Source organism: Pongo pygmaeus, chromosome 13, assembly GCF_028885625.2.
Source record: "Pongo pygmaeus isolate AG05252 chromosome 13, NHGRI_mPonPyg2-v2.0_pri, whole genome shotgun sequence".
NCBI lineage: Eukaryota > Metazoa > Chordata > Mammalia > Primates > Hominidae > Pongo > Pongo pygmaeus.
This window is the reverse complement of record NC_072386.2, coordinates 33683015-33704283: the sequence shown is the minus strand read 5'-3', so window position 1 is coordinate 33704283 and position 21269 is coordinate 33683015. Positions and strand designations below refer to the sequence as shown.

The following is a 21269-nucleotide window of genomic DNA, read 5'->3' as shown; positions in this document are numbered from 1 at the left end:
TTTGAAACATAGTAATTCCCTTTCCATACTTTTCCTGAAGTCACTGTTTTATAATTTAGGCATTATTTTCAACCCTGACACACCCTCAAAACAAGCAAATCCAAAATGTAAAAAACAAACAAACAAACAAAAAAAACAAAAAACAAAAAACCCACAACGATTATCAGCACTAATATTTTGATAGAGAAAATAACATTTTAGAATGAACCAGGCCTCACACCCTAACTGTGAGTAGGTAATAACTCCTCAGACTTCACTCTCCCCTTTTATGTATCCTACATTCATTCTGAGTGCTCACAATGCTCAAGGAACTGTGGCGGATACAGAGGGAAAGAAACATCAAGCTGACCTGCAGGAAAGGTACTACTCTAAGGGATTTTCCAGCCTAGGAAGCTAAAACATGAGCTAAGTTATGTATGTATTATAGACTTCCCCTCACACACACAAAAAGCCCAGCTAGACTTTTTTCCAGGTGATGTATTTCAGCAGTAAAACCAAACCACCTCACTTAAGGGTAAAATATTTCTATCAAGGCCACCTACTATTAACCATTACAGTATACTGTGTTAAGACTGCAGGTTTTGAAGTCACACGAATTGCAGATCTAGCTTAACAATTTGCTAATTACAGTCCTTGGACAAGTTTTTAAACCTCTTTCAGTCTCATCTTGTTCCTCTGTAAAATTGGATTAGAGTATCTCTCTCATAATGCTAAGTGAGATAATGCACAGAAAATACTTAGCATGGTGCTTGACTCAAATCATTTAGTCAAATATAAGTTTTCTGGGTGTCAACTGGTATAGAAATAGACAACCACAGGGTTCCTGGACCCTGAAGAGAACACAACAGAGGAGGAGGAGGAACGAGCAGAGCAAGAACACCTCAGATTTCCTATAACCTTTCCAGCTAACTCCAACCACTAAGGTGTCGCTGCCTTGGCTGAAAAAGCCCTGTCTGTTATAAAGCCTGTCTGGGACTTACCCTAGAGCCACTGAATCAGAACCCAGTTGTGTCTGCAGCATCTGTATTAATAAGCTCCAAAGGTGAGTTATCATGCATACCTAAGTTTGAGAGCCACAGTAGAAGATAAAATGTTTTATAAGTGTTTCAATATTTGTTGAGACATGATTCAGCTAAGATCTGATGTTTTACTTTGAGCCCAATACAGCTGTCTACAGTCTTCAAAATCTCAGGATCACTGTCCAAAATTTCATTCAGAAATCTTCCTAACGGAGTTCTTCCAGATTTACCTCCACTCCTTGCCCAGGGCTCCTGCCCATTGTGTGGGAAAGGAGAGCATGACACAGAGGTGCCCTCACTGATCCCTCTTGCTCTGAGGTCTGGTCAACCCATCTATCCTCACTCACAGCTCCATGTCCTTCTCATCTCACTTTTCCGTATCTCTGACGGGTCCTTAACTAATTTATTCAAGATGATGTTACCACATTGCTTTCAAATACTGAGTATTAAAATCAAGTCTGAGAATTAAAAAACATTGTCTAATAGACACACTTCAATTCTAATGATTTTGGTGCCCTAGTATATATTGGCTTGGTTTCCAAAGAGATAAAATATAAATTGTCTTAAAGAAACAAAAGAATCCATCAACAATTGACACTACTATAATTATCTAATCTTCATTAGAAGGAAAAAGGGAAGAAAGTCTTGCATTTGCTGAAATTTGCATGTGGTCAATTCAAAACACGAGTACTGTAGGAGATTATAGAATTATTTAAAAATCGTTATCCAGAGAGGATAAAAAATATTTACAGAAAAAGTTTTATTAAAATTACTAGATAAATTACTAGATAAAATATACCAGCATTTATACCTCTCCAATTGTATGAAAATTTCTATTGCAGGGAGGTGTGATTAAAGAACTACACTACTTGACTTAGTAATAGATCTAAGCTGGCTACTCAAACAGATTGCCATCTGGTCAATCAATTGCCATTTGAAAAGCTGCTCTAAAAATATCTTCATATAAGTGCGTAAATCTCATCAAAATGTAATGACTTCTAATTAATTCATGCTAGCTAGCAGGAAACAAAATTTCAATGTACACTTTAGATTCCCACTTATAATACAATTACCAAAACCCTCCAAGATTCCCAAATTATTTCCCCAAAAAGAGACACGGTAACATCTCCTGATTCCACTTACTCAAGCCACTATAAACTAGTCCTACAATTAGGGCAATCTCTACCAGCCTTTTAAATGTAGGGGAGTCTATCAATTTGCTTTAGCTACAGAATACACAAAACAGGCATTTTCTTATTTCCACAAAATGGCAACAGTACACAAAAGTAAGCGGGTGCTGCTATTTACCAACTTTAAGATTATGTACACTTCTGTAAAATGGGAATAATACAGAATTCTCTGCCTCACAGGTTGTGAGAATCAGAGAGAAAATGTATGTAAAAGCATATTGTTTCCCAGGGCCCAGCAAAGGGACCAAGTCTCCTGAGCCCTGATGACAAAGGGTAATACACCAAAATATGGAATCATTTTCCACTCCACCTTCACTGGCCAAGCAGCTGCCAGGAATAAAGGCCGCATCTCCCAATACCTGGCAAAGAAATGCAGTACTGCCTCGCAAATCGACCGCTTCGCTGAGGTGCTCATCAGCATATTTGGGGAGAAGCTTCAAGAACAAGTTGAAGAGAGACTGTCTTTCCATGAGACTGGAGAGATCCTCTGAAAGAAAATGGATGTCATGAAGACAGAAATGGTTCAGGCAGAGAAAATGGCTGCTGAGATTATTAGGAAGCTGGAGAAACAGGAGTAGAAACGCTTAAAGAAGGAAAAGAAATGCTAGCTGCACTTGCCGTCACATCTTTGGAAAACAGAACTCCAGAGGAGTGTGCAAAGACAAGTGTAAAACCCAAAAAGAAGAAAAAGCGAAAGCCCCAGGAGGCTTCTCAGGAGAATGGAATGAAAGACCCATCTATCTGTTTCTCCAAACCTAATAAAAGGAAATCTTTTTCCAAGGAGAAACTGGTTAGCAGCCATCAAGAAGAGACCGCTGGCAGCATCAGTCTTCCCAACAGGAAGACATCTTCACCCAAGGAGGAAGCAGTTAGTGATCCCAAAGAGGCAGGCAACAGGAGCGTCGCTAAGAAAAAACAGGAAATTCTCCTTGAAAGAGGAAGGAGCTGGTCAGCAGTGGACCTGAAGAGGTTGCTGGCAGCAAGAGCAGCTCCAAGAAGAAAAAGTTACATAAAGTACCCCAGGAAGATTAGAACGCAAACGGACGTTCCCTATCAGGCGGGGCACATCCTACCCCAAGGCGACATTTCCCATTCCGTGTCCTATACCCCAATAAAAAATTCTCACACACGAAGCATATTGTGAATCCTAAGGCAGTATGATTATGGATATGCACAGAAATATACACTCCTTCACCAAAATGATATTCATAGGCAGAAGTACAGACACTAGAAAAATACTGAAACAACTCCTTCATTTGAGCTGCTGTTTCTGAAGTGTCAGCCATTAGACTGGAGCCAAGATTCTCTAAGAAGATACTCTTTCCAAAAGACATAAATCAATGGGCACCAGATTGTATCTGTGAATCTCTCTCATGCGTGCACATGCAGATTATCTCACAAAAGCTCCAACAAGTCAAAAGCAGCAAACAAGAAGTAAACACAAAAGGAAAAATTCCTGAGAAAACAGCATAATGTTTTGAGATGAGTCACATCCAGGTTTGCATGGGGAGGATTCAGGAAAAGGAACAGTACATGTTCTTTCTGCACATGCAGCCACAGCCATCCTGGCTTGCACAAAGCAGCAAGGTGTTTAAGTGACTCTGATCAGCACAGCATGCTGATGATCCCATTGTACATTTGATTTGGCTCAGGATTGCCCAATCGAATTTGCTAACACAGTAGACTCCAGAAGAATCACCCATTAACAACAATCCAAATACAGACTCTAAATGTGCATAAGGCCTTTTGTGATCTCCACTGGAGCTTATAGTATCTAACAGCTGCAACTGTGACTGTTCCAGCTAATTGCTCTCAGCAACAAAAATAAACAATCGCTTCAGGAAGGAGACTGTATCCACCAAATATTAATGAATCTTTTAAGTCAGAAATCTCAAATCTTGGTTTAAAAATCTTGCTACTGCTAAAAAGTCTGAAACAGAGTTAAGGAGGCCCTGAAAGTCCTTATTTTGTAGTTAATTCGCCCCTCCCACCCACCTAACCCCCTCCCCCCCAGTTTAAAAAAAAAAAAAGGAAAAAGGAATGTGCCTTGCGTTTGGAAGAATTTAAGCAATCTGAGATATTTTAACTCATGTATAACTTTTTAACATATGGGGGAAAAGAGTCGCACTGATTGGAGCTATTTTTAAAGTGCAGCTCTACCATAAAAATAGACATTTACTCATAAGGATGCTTGAATAGAGAACAAGCCCAATCTACGTCTCATTGTTAAGAAAGGGGTGAAAAAAGGCTGTCGTGCTTTCTGGAGAGCCGTTTATGGTCCGCCTGTGATGTCATGGCAGGATCCAGGTGCACTCTAACAAGCAGCTTTCAGTCTCATCAATTCTTTTAAAAGTGCTCTTCTACCATCAGCTACTTCTCTGAGCACAAGCAATAAGGAGCCAGTATTTACCCAGACCCTTGCAAGACAGAACATCACCGCAATCACAGACCCAGGAAAGACGAGGATAAATTACTCACACACAACTGGGTTCATCGTCGTCCTCTCCTCCTGTCCCCATTAGGGAAGGAAGCATTTTCTTTTGCTAAGAAAAGAAAGGACAGAAGTAGTTATCAGTATCTTATGACATCTACTTGCCCTCTGTCCATAGAGAGAAAAAGTAGCTTCATACTTCTCTTCCTATCCACGACCCTACTGCATAGCTGATGCTTGCAACCAAATTACCCACCGAATACAGTGGCAAGTAGTCATTTAGGCATCATTACCCCAAACTGAGGTTTGGAGAGATCATCTTAGTGTCTGGACTTAATCTGTCTTTAGCCTTTTTAAAAGCCTGGAGACTCACGCCTGTAATCCCAGCACTTTGGGAGGCTGAGGCAGGCAGATCATGAGGTCAGGAGTTTGAGACGAGCCCGGCCAACATGGTGAAACCCTGTCTCTATTAAAAATACAAAAACAAACAAACAAAAACTGGGTGTGGTGGCAAATGCCTGTAATCCTAGCTATTCAGGAGGCTAAGGCAGGAGAATCTCTTGAACCCAGGAGGCGGAGGTTGCAGTGAGCAGAGATGGTGCCACTGCACTCCAGCGTGGGCGGGCGATAGGGCGGGACTCCGTCTCAAAAAAAAAAAAAAAAAAAGCCTGGAGAAATACAGTTGTAATAGGAAACCACACAGAACTCCTGATTTTTATACCTCCCTGACATAATGTCAGCAACAACCAATATAACAAAAAACAAACAGCTTTGACATGCTTTAAAAATCAGAAATACATTATTTTATGTCTTAAAAAATATTATTCATATTAGATAGAACACAATTAAAAAAGCAAAAAAACTTTATTAAAGAAAAAAGCAAATCTGAACGTTTAAAAATGTTGTAGAAAGGATTCAAAATAAAGAGGCAGCGACAAAATGTACTACAAAATGTTTTCTTTCCATGAAAAGACTGAGTAAATTTTGACTTGTATTTTTTTGTACTTTATGCATTTTCAACAGTGACTATATTATTATTGACTGAAATTATTCTTAAGGGAGGTAAATGATATTGAGCACACCAAAAAATACTATATGCACTTACCTATGTTCAATTTCTAGATGCCATACATATCCTGAAGGATTTCAAAAATCTGACATCATAAAAGGACACAGCTTATTAAAGTTAATTCAGCTTGTGTTTTAGTACTTTGATGGTAGGAAGGACAGAGTTCCAAGAGTGGGGAGGGCTGGGTTTAAGTGCCAGATCTCAGGCTAGCAAAAAATCTTGGAGAACCTTAACTTCTCTGGGTCTGGCTCATACATCTGCAAAATAAGGTGTGCTGAACAAGACCACTGAAGTGTCTTCCAACTCAAAACCAGACTGAGAAATAGAACATAAATTAAGTCTTCAGCCTAAATCTTACAGCATAGTGACTGGTACAGAGTAGGCGCTTGATGTACACTTAGTGAAAGAAAGGAAATTTTAAAAAAGTAAAGTATTTAAATCAGAGCTTCCCACACATAAGCCCTGGTGTGCTGCTAGGCCTAGAAGTGGTTGTACGTGTGTGGAGATAAAGGTTCCCCCTCAGGACAGGCACTCATGACATAAAGAGCTTGGGAAGCACAACTTTTAAAATGTATTACTATTTCAGCAAAAAATAAAATAAATTTTCATTATTAGGATTAGGATAAGTTTCAGACTAAATTTATGAAAAGTTCTCACCACCCTTTATGTAGGAAAGACCAAATGCTTGGCTTATCATCTGGTCCTCAGGCCATCTCAAGACAGAAAATATAAGTAGCAGTTTACTAAAGCAAAGAGGCCTTCCTTATGCAATGTATGAATAGAAGACAGGTACTTCTTTAAGAGTAACTCCTGAAAAACAGAATACATTCAACATATAGTTCTCTACATACAGAAAACACACTGCAGCAACTATTCTCAAGAGATGAAATTTCTACTAAAGAACATTTCATAAAGTAACAACTGCAATTTCTGGTTCAGCATTTATAGTAATATCTGCTTAACCTTTCTGATAGTAACCCAGGTTTTTTTTTTTTCTTGGTGTGAAAATCTGCATTATTTCTTGTTACTACTACTACCTAAGGCATAACAAAACATTTTTAAAGAAATAGATGATCTATAACATAGATGTAAAAGTACGGGGATTTTCTTTCAACAAGGTGCTCAATGGTACTTCCTGATGGGCTGCTTTTTTTCTTCAAGGTCCAAAGAATGAAGCACTGCATCTTTTGGATGCCTACATAGATTTATGGGTCATGACCTCCCTCCCCCATTCTCATGGCCAGCTGCTGCACCTGTGTCACACTGCAATTAAAAACCCGCAATCCAGATAACAAAACTACCTTGCCAACTGTGTTTCATTCCAAAGGGTGAGTCACCCTGAGAATGGCTGCTGGTCTCATCATGTCTGCAAGAAAATCCACAGATGTGCAGGTTGCTTCTGAAGCATGCGTTCAACAGTATGAGGAGCATCCTCAAAAGGAGTACACCATGAAAATCAGCATTAGAGATAGCATGTGGCTATCAACAACCTGTAGGTCAAAGGGTCTTACAGGATTTAAAAAAACCCAGCAAGGTTCATCACTGAAATGGTTATTGAGTTTCCAAACACCAAAAAAAAAAAAAAAAAAAAAAAGGCAACCTATCAAACTAAAACCTCATTTTGCATATATCTGAGAAATATCTGAATTTTAGAATTTTTCCCTCACCTTCGATGAAGGTGATGCTTCAGTGATACAGGTAAGAAGAGTGTAAAATACATATCCAAGAAAGGAATGAATCAGGTACTGTAACACTAGAAATAGTATAAATCCTAAAAAATGATAACTTTTATCATCTTAACAATAAAGTTTGATAGGTATAATAGTGGGAGAAAAAGATCAGTATTCTGTTGCTGGAAAGATTCTGTTTTTGTTTGATCTTTTCACATACACTGACTGCCTGACACACCCCAAATAAATGTCTCTTTTAAAAGAGAGGAATGTCCCTAACAAGTTCTACGGAACTCCCCAAACCACACATAATCTATCACGGCAAGTAATTTTTAATGTTGCAGTAGAAATGGGCAAGAAAAAAAGTTTTGCTGTTTAGGTATTTTTTAGACTTAACTAGTCATGGGCACAAACTCATAAGTCTAGACTGAATATGACTTATTAATTCTCCAGAAATAATAGAGGTAGATAGAGGCTTGCCTATGTCTTTGATCACAGGGATCTCTTCTTGAATTGCCTCCCCCGGTATCTTTTAAAATCCCACCTACCCTTACTGATGCAGCTCAACTGCTGCCACTTCTGTGTAGCTCAGCATTCCCATCCCAGGAACAACCTTCTCCCCGACTACATGCAACATCGGGAGTCTCCCCTTCCTCCTCTTTTAACGTACTTTGTGTACAACACTTTACTGTAGTTACTTGCAGATGTAATCTTCTAGAGCATGACAGGCTCCAGGAGAGCAGAAAGGCATATGTCTTCCACACATTTATGTCTGCAGAAATAGACGGTTTTCTTGAATTTATAAGGTTGCTATAAGGTATTTATTTGAAAAAACACCTATGAGTGATTTTGAGGCTGAGTATTAACGTAGTCTTCACCTACATCTTTAGTTACTTAAACCAAAAGTAATGTTAATACTAAGTTTAAGATCCTAAGATAGTGGTGAGTCTTAAGGTAGGGTAAAACCCATCAAGCATACTTTTAATATCCAGGGTACTTTACTATATTAGTACATTCAAAATTGTCACTCCATAGTTTATGTTTAGAGAGAGCAAGACTATCCAGCCAGATACCTCTCGCCATCCAGTTACTCAGATCGACAATGTCTTATCGTTTATTAGTAGCTTTGCGTTTTTTAAAGAAAGGATCTGGACAACTTGAGTATGAGAGCATTCAAAGATTTGCAAAACTAAGTGATACCACTGTCAGATTGAAAATTAAACAATCAGCCAACAATTAGTCCAAGAAAGGAAAAGAAGCATCTATAAGAGGAGTAGAACAGGTTTTACTTTTGTGAATTGTTAACTGGATTTATAAAAACTACAACAAAGTAGCTTGACAGATTCTCCTGGGCTCTCACAGCACTTAGGACATTGCAGTCGTAACCTGCTGGCTTGTTAGTCCTCCCTTCCAGGTGGTATCCAAGAAGGTAAGAGCAGTATTTTGCTCACTTTTATAGACCCAGTGCACAGTATGGTAGATCGTTAACTATGTGCTGACCAACCAAAAAATCTGTTTATCTCTATGAGCCAGAATTCTAGAAAGGTTAATTTCAATAAGGTCCATCCTGTATCAACAGGATGCCTGTATTAGTGGCGTAAATATTCAATCTTTCCAACTTGAAGGAAGATGGGCCTACTTTTGGAAATTTTCAGAGGAAGAGTGTGAATACTACTAGAAGTAGAGAAATATGGGCTATTAACTGCAATGACAGACTATAAATGCTCTTCATCCAATAATAAACTGTCACGATTTTATCAGTATTTATTTGGTCCCACTATTTGAGGTTCCAGTATAATAGAGGCATAAAAAAGCTAAATGCCCCTCTTTTTTTCTTCTACCCAATAAAACGTATATGGCCTGTTGCTCCATAAGTAGGTTAATAGGCCTAGGTACTACAATTTCAACAAACTTATTAAAAAACACATTTTCTTTGTTCTAGGTAACGCTGTAAGCAAGTAGTTGTCAGTTTCCACTACAATTCATTTGTAAACCTCTTATAAAGAGTAGAAATCTTGCAATCTGTTTATCTTAAAAAAAACAGTAAGGTTAAATTGCTAACTTTTTTTCTCAGATTAAAATAATGTAAAATGATGTTAACATTAAGAATTTCACGTTGGCCGCTCTAAAACTGAATTTCAATATTGTTCAGATAATTTCCAAGCACAGGTAAAAAAAAAAAAAGGGAGAAAAACGAAATTTCTCCTCAAATATACCAGTAGTTACCATACCAACTTCCTTTGCTGAGAATTTTTCCACTATCAGCTCAATTATAAAAGAACTGCTGACATGCAAACCAATCAAAATACTGATAAAACATGCAAGAGGAGAGAGGTGAGGGGAGGATGTTCCAACATCACAAAATTAGAGTATTAAATTCATATAATAATAAGAGGGAGTATGGAGATTTAAGACTAATTGCATGTTGAAAAAAGGAAGTGTCTTGTCACTCAACTACGATCTTGACTAGTAGGTTGTGAATTCAAGACAATTACTTTTAGAATGGCTTCTACCAAAAAAGCCGACAGATACAATAAAATTAAAATAAGTCATCTAGTATACTTTGTTTAAGAAAAAAAAGTGTTTCATTATTATACTCATTTGTCTAAAGTTCTATAGAAGTAGAATCCTTTCACAAAAGATCAGCAGGAAATCCTTTTATCCCTCACAGATCTGTTAAGGGTGTACACAAGAACTGAACTTGTATGCGAAATACGGGGTTGGCAGAGTTCATGGTTTGTAACATGTGCGACATACAATAACGCTAACTTAACAGAAACTGAATTTCTGATTTTAGGGAAGAATCTCTTGACAAATCTAGCATTTGTGCAAAAAAGTAACTTTCACACAGCAACACTTAATCCCATGAGTGAATTAAAGATTGCCAGTGGAAGCCAAGTAAGCTACTTTCCTTCTATTTGGTTTTTAACTGACGTGTAAGGGTGATTATTTGTGCAAAAAGCTGAAGGTTGAATCCCAGCCATAAAATGGTGTCGATATCCGATTTCCCAAACTTTACAGCTAGCAGATGAGAGTACGTTCTCCTGTGAGAATTACTCATTTAGCAATATTTGAAAACTAATCAGAAGGTGTCATTCAGTCCAAAAATTTTTTGCACATTCTACTTCAATTAACTTGCCTTTTGGAACTCTAAGAGGTAACACCGCTTTCCACTAAAACTCTCAGGGAACTTCTTTTAATTCAAGAAATCAAGTCTGCTTATTAGACTGAGCACAGGTGCCCCCGAATTGTGTATAAAGACCTACTCACCACACTGTTCTTTCCCTTCAACTTTGTTTATTGATGTACTGAACATGAAAAAGTACAAAGAATCCAAACACAAAAGAAAACATGTACAGCCTCTTAAATACTCAACAGAATATATTTTCTATTCCAACAGATGTGAATTAAGTCATACTGTACAACTTCAAATAAATACCAGCCTTACATTTTATTAAGTGCTCTGATAAACACTGTAAAGTGAAGCACAATTTGCATGCCCTCTCATCAATGCCTTGGTTTGCTACAGTAGTATAGGAAAGAAGCATGTAGCTGCTGTTTTCCCTTGAGGGAAACCTTATTATTTTTTTTTAAGTATATACATGTATTTTATTTTTTAGTGTTTTTCTTTTTTTAAACGCAGAAGGTTAACTCTGACAATCTAAATGCACCTAAGGATATGAGAAAGTGCTAAGCCAATTGATTTCTGAACAGCATTGAGTGGGTCAGCATGAAAACTCGCTTATTCACTTTAGCACGCGCCTCACAGTATATGTACTGTACTATACTGAAAAATTTTATAACTACAATTTTAAATAATAAAAAATAAAACTCAAAGCAACCGCAAAGATAATGTACAACTATGTTATGCATAGCACATTGCCTGTTCTAAGGGGAAGCATGTGAGCATCTCAGTTTATACAAAAAGCAGGACGTAACTATATAGTTCTCAGTGCATCCTGATGAAGGCATTTTTGCCTTCAGCTTTTTTGAAAATTTATTATAAGCTAGATGCTAATCAGAAAATATTTTGTATTTTTTAAAATTTCTTTCATACATGGTAAAGACTTATTTTATTATTTCCCCAAATAGTGGTTTTTAAGCATCATACAAAGTTAAATTTCAATAGCATACAGATATTTATGATTTTTGTATGAAAAATGTAAGGAAATTTGTTCAAAACCTATGGTTATACTCATTTTTTTATACCACAAACATATTTATAAACGAAAATGTAGCATCACCATAAACAGCTGAAGCTAGACTATCTACAGACAAAATTAGCAACAAATCTGATGCACTGTAAATTCAAGTCCTCAGGACAACAAAAGTGATTAAGCAAGACCTCAAGTAACAATGTTAATGCCATTTACAAAGGAAAAAACTGATACAAAAACATTCAAAACCTGAACATCACTTGGCATGTAAGGGAAAAAAAATTAAATTAGCTGAAAGGTTCATAAACACAAGGTCTTATTTACATTACACAAAGCTCAGGTGTTAGCCTTGAACGTAACTTTCAAAATACCTTCAAATATATCCAACTCAGATCACTTTTGCTGATTTGCTGCAGTACAAATCATGTGCAACGTCTTTTTTCCTTAAGACAAAACAATTCTTCAAACAATACTGCAAGTACATCACTAAACACCATGAGCTCTATCTGAAGGGATTTCTTTAGGAAGAACAGATTTTTTCCCCCATCTCTCGGTAATTTAAATTTCTTGCCTGCTCTTATATATTCTTTTGTAAATTTTTTTTATTTGTTTCAAAATCACAAATCAATGTGAGCCACCTATCACATAATAACCAGGATGATCAGACGCTCCACTGGTGATTACAAAAATGAAACCAGCAGTGTTTCCCCCCATTGATTCTACTCCTTTCATACAAAGATCTCAAAAGTATTTTCTACACCATAAATCTTTCTAAATTTTCCAACCGCTGCAAATTTCCTGGTAAATTTTAAAAGCTCACTAGGTGTCATATGAAGAGATTTCTCAAAGTATTCAAGTCAAAATATTTGTTCCAGGACCAGTAAAAAGTTTCTCCAAATTTTCTTTTTTATAAAAATAGATGCTTTTTTTAAACCCACATCAAAGAGGCTCTTATCTCTTTGGCAAGGTACTGCTTTACGAAAAGTTCTCCAGTATTCTTACAATAAGCGTTTATAATGTAGCCCCCCCTTCCCCAACCCAAATCATAATTACAAAATAAATACTGTTTTAAACTTCATAAATAAAAATGTAAACTTCAAAATACTTTTCTTAAACAGACATAACAGCAATGCTTTAAATGTAAACCAAACAGAAAGCTAATCAGAAAAAGGAAAAAAAGGGGGGAAAAAAAAAGACACAACCAACTGAAGAATTACAACACAAAGCCTCAATATTTACTCACAGGTTCAAGGCAGTTATGTAAAAAGAAAAGAAATGTCTTCCCTTAGCTGAAACACTTTAAAAGGTCCACCTTCTTCAAAGAAGGCAATAGAATGCAATGTGACAGGTAAAAACCCTGTACCTCTTGTCCATATTCAAACATAAAAGATATTTAAGAAGTTTTAATTCAAATACTAGCAATAAAAAATCTCACATATTTCTTAGGATGCTAAGTAGTCGTTTTATCGCCATCTCAACACTGACTTACAAAGACATTTACTAATGTATAAAGTTTCTCTTAACTTGCCTTTGTTGTATAGTTTTCATATATAAATGGACTGAGGACAAGAGCTCATTAGGCTTTGTGCGTTTTGTTTGTCTTAAAGGAGACCTGCAGTACTCTGTCTCCCAGACGGTATCCATTGAGGCTAGCTATCGCCATGGCAGCCTCATCATAGTTTGTCATAGTCACAAATCCAAAACCTTTGCATTTATTGGTGTTAAAGTCACGGATGACCTTCACATTGGTGACAGCTCCAAAAGGCCCAAACATTTGCCACAGGATACTCTCATCTGCGTCAGGAGCCAGGTTGTACACAAATATACACCACCCTGTTCCAGGGTGCCCAGGGATATTAATTCCAGCCAAACTGGTCATTCCGTCAATGGTCATTGGAGAAAACCTGCTAAACAGAATAGGAAATACACACATACACACAAAAAATAAAAACAGAGGTTGGTTATAGCAATGAACTTACACCTTTTCCATCCCCAAGAGTTTTAGTAATTCTCCTCCCCCAACAAATACATAAACTATTTCATGTTTTGACCAAGGTCTGTGTGTGGCTTTGCAGTGACATGCTAGACTACTGAGATATTAATAAGTTATGAAATGACCATTATTCACTGTACTAAATATCATCCACAATAGCAAAGAAATATATTTAGAACTGGCTTCATGAATTAAGCAGGATTGGCAGGGGAAGGGATCAACACATACGTAAACATGCTATAACGTCGTAACGCAATATGAAACAAATGATGGGTTTTTAAAAGACCAGGTGGCATCCGGTGGTATACAAATTTCTTGAGTCAACTGTGCTTCAAAGAGCAGCTTTTCATTAGGTTGCACATGCAAAATAAAACCCAACAAAAACTTATGAGGGGTGTGAATAGCACTCCCAAAATCAAAGAAACCAATCAACTGTGGAAAGGGATTATGAGTATCATGAACCTCTATCATTACCTCTTTACTCCATAAGCCATATTGAGCAGATTGTCCAACCTGCAAAACACACATTTAGCAAACTTCAGTTTTTAATTTTTCCCCTTGATGTTCAAGAAAGCTGGGCTCATTACTGCCATCTTCCGAGGGGATATCTGTACACTGGTTATATGTGAAGTCTCAGAATGCTGGGTCTTTTTACATTCTTAAGCTAATGGGCACCGACTGCCACAGGACAGTTCTTCCAATGAATGGTTTCTCTCTACAAGGGTCAGTATATGGGACACAGTGACGGTCATCTGAGGATACCTTTCAGAGAAGAAGTGCGAAAGCTCTGGGATAGTTAACTTTAGGGTTCTCATCAGGTAGCTTCAAAGTGATCAATGTATAGCTACATGTTCTTTATACTACTTTTGATTTTCACAACTCTGTTGGTGCCTGCAGATACCTAAGGCACACAGGGTTTAAGTGGCTTGCTCAAGACCACAGGGCTAGTAAATTATGGCATTGATACTCAAACTCTGCAGGTTACAGAATTCTATATATTTTCATTTCCCAACTTTGAAGGACTTTCATCTCTTAGAATCAAGGAGGTATAATTACAGGTAGAAAAAACCTTATAGACAACCCAAGCTAACCCTCCCATTTCTCAAATGTGCTCAGTTGAGGTCTACAGAAGGAAAAAAGAAAAATCCATCACTCTAGTGTGCAACAAAGCCAAGAGTTCAGATCCTGATCTGGATGCTGTATTCAAATTACGCTACAGGAAGTGTCGTCCTACTCAGTTTTCAAAGGCCAGGTAGGAAACAAAACAAGCCAATCTGAGCCTCACTTAAAATGTTTACAGAAAGTAAATAGGGGTGGGGGTGGGGGTGTCAGTATTCTTTAAAACCTTCTACTTTTGCCTATATCAAATATTAGTTTTACAGCATTTGACTCTTCTTTATCAGTTTCAAAACACCACTCTAATGTCCCAAATTTCCACAGTGCTTACCAACTAATTATGTGTTTTGAGGAGGAGGCATAACTTAATACATAGCCCAAAACCACCCTCAACTGCTACAATGCTCAACACTCTCCAAAGACATCCCAGGGTTGTCCCTCCGGGACTGGGGGTGGGGGTGAGAATTTTTTCTTTAACACCCGTGAAAGGCAAGTTTGAAAAGTCTCGACCTTATCGCCTAACCTGTGGCATCAAGTCACGCTAAAGTACATATGCAAAAGCAACTCCTTTTAGTTTTGTAAAAGCCAAAACACATCTCATCTGGTCTTTCAGAATGGGGAAATATATAGCCTCCCACATCCCTGCCCTCAGTCTCCACTGAAAATTTTGTTTTGTAAAGATGAAAAGAACTGAGCTTATGTGAAGTGTAAGGAAACAGAACAGACCACAATGACAAAAGATCTTTGTGTGTGAGTGTGTCTCTGTGTGCGTGTTGCGTGTGTGTGTGTGCGTGCCTTGACCCACCCACCCTCTCACTGCACCACTGAGCACAAGCCGGGGTCACTGATAGTTTATAATAAATATGTGATGACCGAATAAAGACAATGAGGTTACCAAAATTATTGTCAACTTAGTCCAGAATGAAAACTACTAAGAGGATTGGTTGGATGACCTTGCCTGCACATAAGTAAAAAGATGTGGGGTTTTATTTTTTGCGGAGATGAGTATAGTCAAAGATGCCATGCCTTTATAGTCAAGAATAAGGGTCACAAATACCAGCAATAAAGACAAACACATATTAGCATCACCAATCATAAAGTAACAATACCATTTTATCAAATTGCTGGAATGATCAATACAGAATGCATTTGGCATATGCTACCTGTAGAAGAGAACAGCATTATTGAGGTCTCCAACCGAAGTGCTAGAAGACCCAGAATTCAGAGGCACCTTATCAATTCACTCAAAAGTTACACCATCTATGCCCATTAATTGCATCCAAGTAGGGACAGGTCACGCTTTACTACCACCCACTCAGGACATCAAGCATACGCCCAGAGACAGATGAGTTTTCAGAATTTTCAAACAGGGTAGAAACCAAATCTGCTCCTGAAGCAAATTACTATCAGGCATTGTTTAACAATGGGGATATGTTCTGAAAATGTGTCACTAGGTGATCTTGTTGTTGTATGATCATAGAATGCACTTATACAAACCTAGATGTTAATAGCCTACCACACACCCAGCTATATGGTATAGGCTATGGCTCCCAGTCTACAAACCTGTATAACATGTCACTGTACTGAATACTGTAGGTAATTCTAACACAATGCTAAGTATTGTGTATTTAACCATATCTAAACACAGAAAAGGTAATGCATTGCACAATATTAGGATGACTATGATATCACTAGACAATAGGAATTTTTTGCAGTCTACTATATCATGGGACCACGGTCGTACATGTGATTGACTGAAACGTTATGTGATGCATGACTGTACATGCAACGAGGGAGAAACATTTAATTTTCCATCCTCCATCTCCCCCACTTCCATCTCTGGCATCCCCAAACAGGAGGTCTGGAATTTTTTCTAACAGGTTCTCTGAGGACCCTCCAAATTATGATAGGGCATCTTTTTTACCCTATCTGTGAAGTTTTATATGATACCATAATCTTCACTGATTTCTTCACTTCTCTCTCATTTTAGAAAAAAATCGGTCCTTTGGAACTAAGCCAAGTTATCCACTCTAATCTTTCTTCTCCTCCATCACCAACGAGTGTAGGGAGAAGCATGGAACCTAGAAAACAGGGCCCAGGCACTGCTGAAGCCCCCTGCCTGTATGCATCTGGGCCCAGAAGTATTTCCTAGCTTTCTCAGTGCCACGCATTCATGTTTCCCATGGGAGCTCAGAAAAGGCAGTGGGTGCTCTACATGGGCACCATTCACTCCAAATCTAGTAGCAGTTGGCAAACTGTAACAAAGGCAGTTGTAAGAGAAAATGGTGCAGCAACTCAAACACAAGGACTACTACAAGCCCCTAGAAATATGTCTGCTGGGTCTGTCCACTGCTCAAGGACATCTTTTTATTTTATTTATTCATTTTTGAGATGAAGTCTCGCTCTGTTGCCCAGGTTGCAGTGCAGTGGCGTGATCTCGGCTGACTGCAAACTCCGCCTCCCGGGTTCACACCATTCTCTGGCCTCAGCCTCTCAAGCAGCTGGGACTACAGGCACCCACCACCATGCCCGGCTAATTTTTTTTGTATTTTTAGTAGAGACGGGGTTTCACCATGTTAGCCATGATGGTCTCGATCTCCTGACCTCGTAATCCGCCTGCCTCGGCCTCCCAAAGTGCTGGGATTACAGGAGTGAGCCACCACGCCCAGCCATCTTTTATTTATGGTCATTTATAAATGGAAGTCAATTTTTCAATGGAGAGCAAGCTAGCTGACTCCAGAATATCTCAGGGAGGGGTGTGGATGATAATGTAGTACGTCATGGAAGGTAAATATTAAACTATCCATTAAATATATATTTAAAATAAAATATAAAATAAATATGTTTTTAAAATAAAGTATTTTTTACTTATATTTAATAGATGCACTGAACCCAGTACCCTCTCAGTCCTGTGTATCACCTGCCTCCCTGGGGGAAGACTGTGCAATCATCAAAGGGAAGGAGGTGGCCAGTGGCACTGTCCCCTGCTCTTCAGCCTGAACAAAATCCATTTTACAAATAACACAGCAAGCAGACATGGAGGATTAGACTGGATAACCTGCTTTAATTAAAATGACCTCCATTTAAAGAAAAAGTAACTTAAAAAAAGATTACTACAAATATAAATCAGAGTAAAGAATGGTACCAGTAAGGGAAATACAAGAAAATAAGAAAAGGGAGAGCCGATTATTTCTCCTACTCTTAGTACAAGCTACATTATAAGGTTAGACACAAGACAATCCAACATGCATCACATGAAGTCAGATGAGATATCTGAAATTATTTTATGGTCTTGCTTTAAAAGACATTTATTAAGATATTAGGTACATGGAAAATGAAGCCAACCAGTATAGTAATTAGCAAGACATTTAATATGTTGATTGTCTCATCTTTATCCTTTTTTATGTTTGATTAGAGTTTATAATTTAATGAATAGCACACGCCCATGTACATATGTAATTTATGAAAAAGGCACATAGGAGAGATATGCGTATAAACATTTATCTATCAACAGGACCACAGCTCCAATTACAACTTGTCAAAATTTTGAACAGAACCATGTATCAGATCATTCCTATTTTAAAGCTAGGTGTTTATAAGTAGAAAATAAAAATAAAGTAGCTACCTAATTTCTAAAAAAATTAGCTGATGGACTATGGGAAGGCCTACATGTAAGTAAGGGGAAATGTGAACCCGATTAAAGTCAGAAATAAAAATAGGAAGATAAGTTATTGATGGGTAAGAAAACATACTCGGAATCCCACAAATAATGATTATCAAAATCTCTCCAAAGCGCCAACCAAGAACTGCTTGGAAATTATCCACAAGACCATCTTCTCACTGCCTTACTGCCTTATTCAATTAGACGGTATCATCTGTCCTCTAAGAAAAAGGAAAATTATTCAAGGGGATTGATACCAGTTTCTTCCAAAAGGAAACTGTGATAATGCAACCAGCACATCATACCTTAAAGGCAACTCAAGTGCTGATTTAAAAGGCTTTTTAAAAAATGCATAAAGGCTCATAGAAGCAGGCACACAGGTCATTACACTAGATCATATTCAATAAAATTAAAGCTGTTTCACAGAAAAGAACATGAAAAAATTTGGCTTAAAGTTTAATTCTGATATCATGTCCCAAGAATATACTTAAGGGGCTTAAATTACACCATCCATCCAAATAAATAAGGCTTGTCCTATTTTGAAAACTGCAGTCAATTAAATAAGTGTATTAGACCAGCAGTGCTCATATTACAATAATTCTCTAATTATTCACATAGGTTGACTAAGCCACAAACCTCACAAACCCACCTTTAAACTTAACTCTTATTACATGAATTTTTAAGTTTTTTGACCTTAAAAGATATGGCTCATACTTTATGATTATTAAAAGTATTCTTGACTATAATACATATAACTTATATTGCTCCATCTCTCTCAACTCCCAAGGTACTATGATAACATAAAAATACAGTGAGAAATTTTCTACATGTCTACTGAAAGGTGACAAAAACTCAAGGCAAGAGCATTAAAACACAAATATCAGGGACAAAATAGATCTGTACGATGATTTAGACTCAAACTATAGAAAAGAGCAAAATACCAACAAAACAAGCAAGCCCTTAATTCAAGTGTCTTTATGAGGTGAAAGAAGAAGGGCGAGTGGGGCAGAAATCAAGATAATGACAGCCCAGTTCAATATACTGTATTAAAGAAAAGCATCAAACATCAGGTTAAACCTGAAATCTGATTTCTTCCAACATACCCAATCTAGATCAAACACCATCTCTGAGCACACTAACTCGTTCATATTTTATTATCTGGACAGGGATCACGGGAGGAATGAGAAATGGGGTGAACGGGACAACAGTTAAAAATGTGAAGAGAGAATAACAATTTCTCCCATTTTCTGAAACCAAGTTTCCCTTAGAACTGACACTCTCTTATTCTCTTCTTCCAAAATGTCTTTCTATAGGAGTCAAGGAAAAAGAATTTTCAAGTTAATGATAACATATGGTACTAAAAGATAAAAACACAGAATGGGCCAGAAAAAGATAATTAAATTTGACCATAAGAACATCCTGTAAAGCTTTACTCAACCAAAAATAAAAAGCACAGAGCCTGCAGGGATGGAGGCTAGGTAAACCTAAGGGCTGACACCCATCAACAACCTAGCACCTGAGTCACCTACAAGCCTTGCCATTTCAATAATCAGGCACTCTCCCAAATCCTGTCTTCTCAATCTTCCTAAGAATTCAATCTTGATTCCAAGAACTTTGTTTTACTTAATAACTATCAAACAAAACCATTGCTTCAATCTGGAAAAAAAAAAGTAACTAATAATAGCTTTCCACTAACAGCAAACATTTTATAACTTCACAATGTTAAACATCAACCAATACATTTTGAAGAACTTTCTTCTATCTAAACTCGAGATCATTTTCAAGGCCCCAAAGAGCTCTGAAATTAACCGGACAAGCTGCCTAGGAAATACCTGTAAAATTCCTTCAGGCTTGTTCATCCTACATTTGCAATTAAAAAAAGTATATTTATACATATATTATTCACTTAAGATATCACAGAGGAAACCTATGTGCAGAGCTGAAAAAGGGCTTTCTTTGTGAGACTTCTTTCTCCACAAAGGCAAGCATCAAGCAGCCCCACGCATCTCCCACTCTAGTCTGATCACCACTACCATGGGAAGTCAAAGGTGGCAAAGGTTTTTTTTTTTTTTTTTTTTTTTTTTTTTTTTTTTTTAATACCAATGCCTTTTCCTTACAGCAGAGCGTGAAGAACAAGGCTCAATCCACTGGCAACCTAATAACTCAGAGTTCGGATGTAGCCTTTTGACAGTACCACCTCTTCTCCCACAGCAAAGGCCAACTTAAGTTGAAATTTAATATGGCATTCGTAACAAATTTCCTTCTCATATCTCAAGCAACATAATTTAGTATTTTTTTAAAAGGAGCTATTTTAACTGATTTTATCTCCACTCTCTTCAGCACTGCAAATATTCCAATGAAAAAAATAAATGCATAGATTTAAGCTAGAAAACATAACTCCTGATCTTATTAGGTTATATTTGTGATTATATTTTTGGTAATTACTATTCTGTCCCTTGAATGAAATAAACAAAATTGATATGCACTTGGAAATAATTTTTAAAAATCAGTGTGGGGTTAGATAGCATTCTGGGTATAGTATACCATATGGCCAAAAAGGATATTTAAAAATGTCCTGGAAAATAAAAACTGCATGACTTGCTTATGAAACCAAAAACTCTCTGCTCTGCTTAACTTCTTAAAGTCATTGTTCTTCTCACACGCAGATTAGAGATTTTTTGAATGACTCCTGGTTTGTTATCCCAGGATCAGAATAAAACTTAAGAAGTTAGAATATGTACACCTGTCAATGAGATAGAGTGTCTTCTTTGGGCTAAAGCCACGGTTATTCTATGAACTACAGAGAGGTCAGTAAATTACAACTGACAGGCCAAAGGGAGATTGCCTCTCACCTGTTGCTGTATGGGCTATAAGCTAAGAATGGCTTTTATATTTTTAACAGGTTGTTTAAAAACAAAAACAAAAACAAGACAGATGCAACAGTGACCATAACCCACAAAGTT

The 21269-nt window shown here is 37.4% G+C and overlaps 1 protein-coding gene and 1 pseudogene across 20 annotated transcripts in view; one reads left to right on the top strand and one right to left on the bottom strand.

Moving 5' to 3' along the window:
* The first annotated feature begins 2715 nt into the window (after positions 1-2715).
* On the top strand, positions 2716-3241 carry LOC129043776 (nucleolar protein 56-like; annotated as a pseudogene).
* A 7415-nt stretch (positions 3242-10656) lies between these two features.
* ELAVL2 (ELAV like RNA binding protein 2) overlaps positions 10657-21269 on the bottom strand; it is a 159291-nt gene continuing 148678 nt past the window's right edge. For 9 of the 20 annotated variants that reach the window (XM_063650479.1, XM_054500728.2, XM_054500743.2 and 6 more), the window contains 2 exons: positions 14004-14042; positions 10657-13443 (listed from right to left, as the gene is read on the bottom strand). In XM_063650479.1, coding sequence (XP_063506549.1) covers positions 13113-13443; positions 14004-14042 — 370 coding nt within the window. In that variant the 3' untranslated portion in view covers positions 10657-13112. The remainder of the gene's footprint in view (positions 13444-14003; positions 14043-21269) is intronic. The other 11 variants (XM_063650480.1, XM_054500729.2, XM_054500734.2 and 8 more) reach the window with 3 other exon arrangements.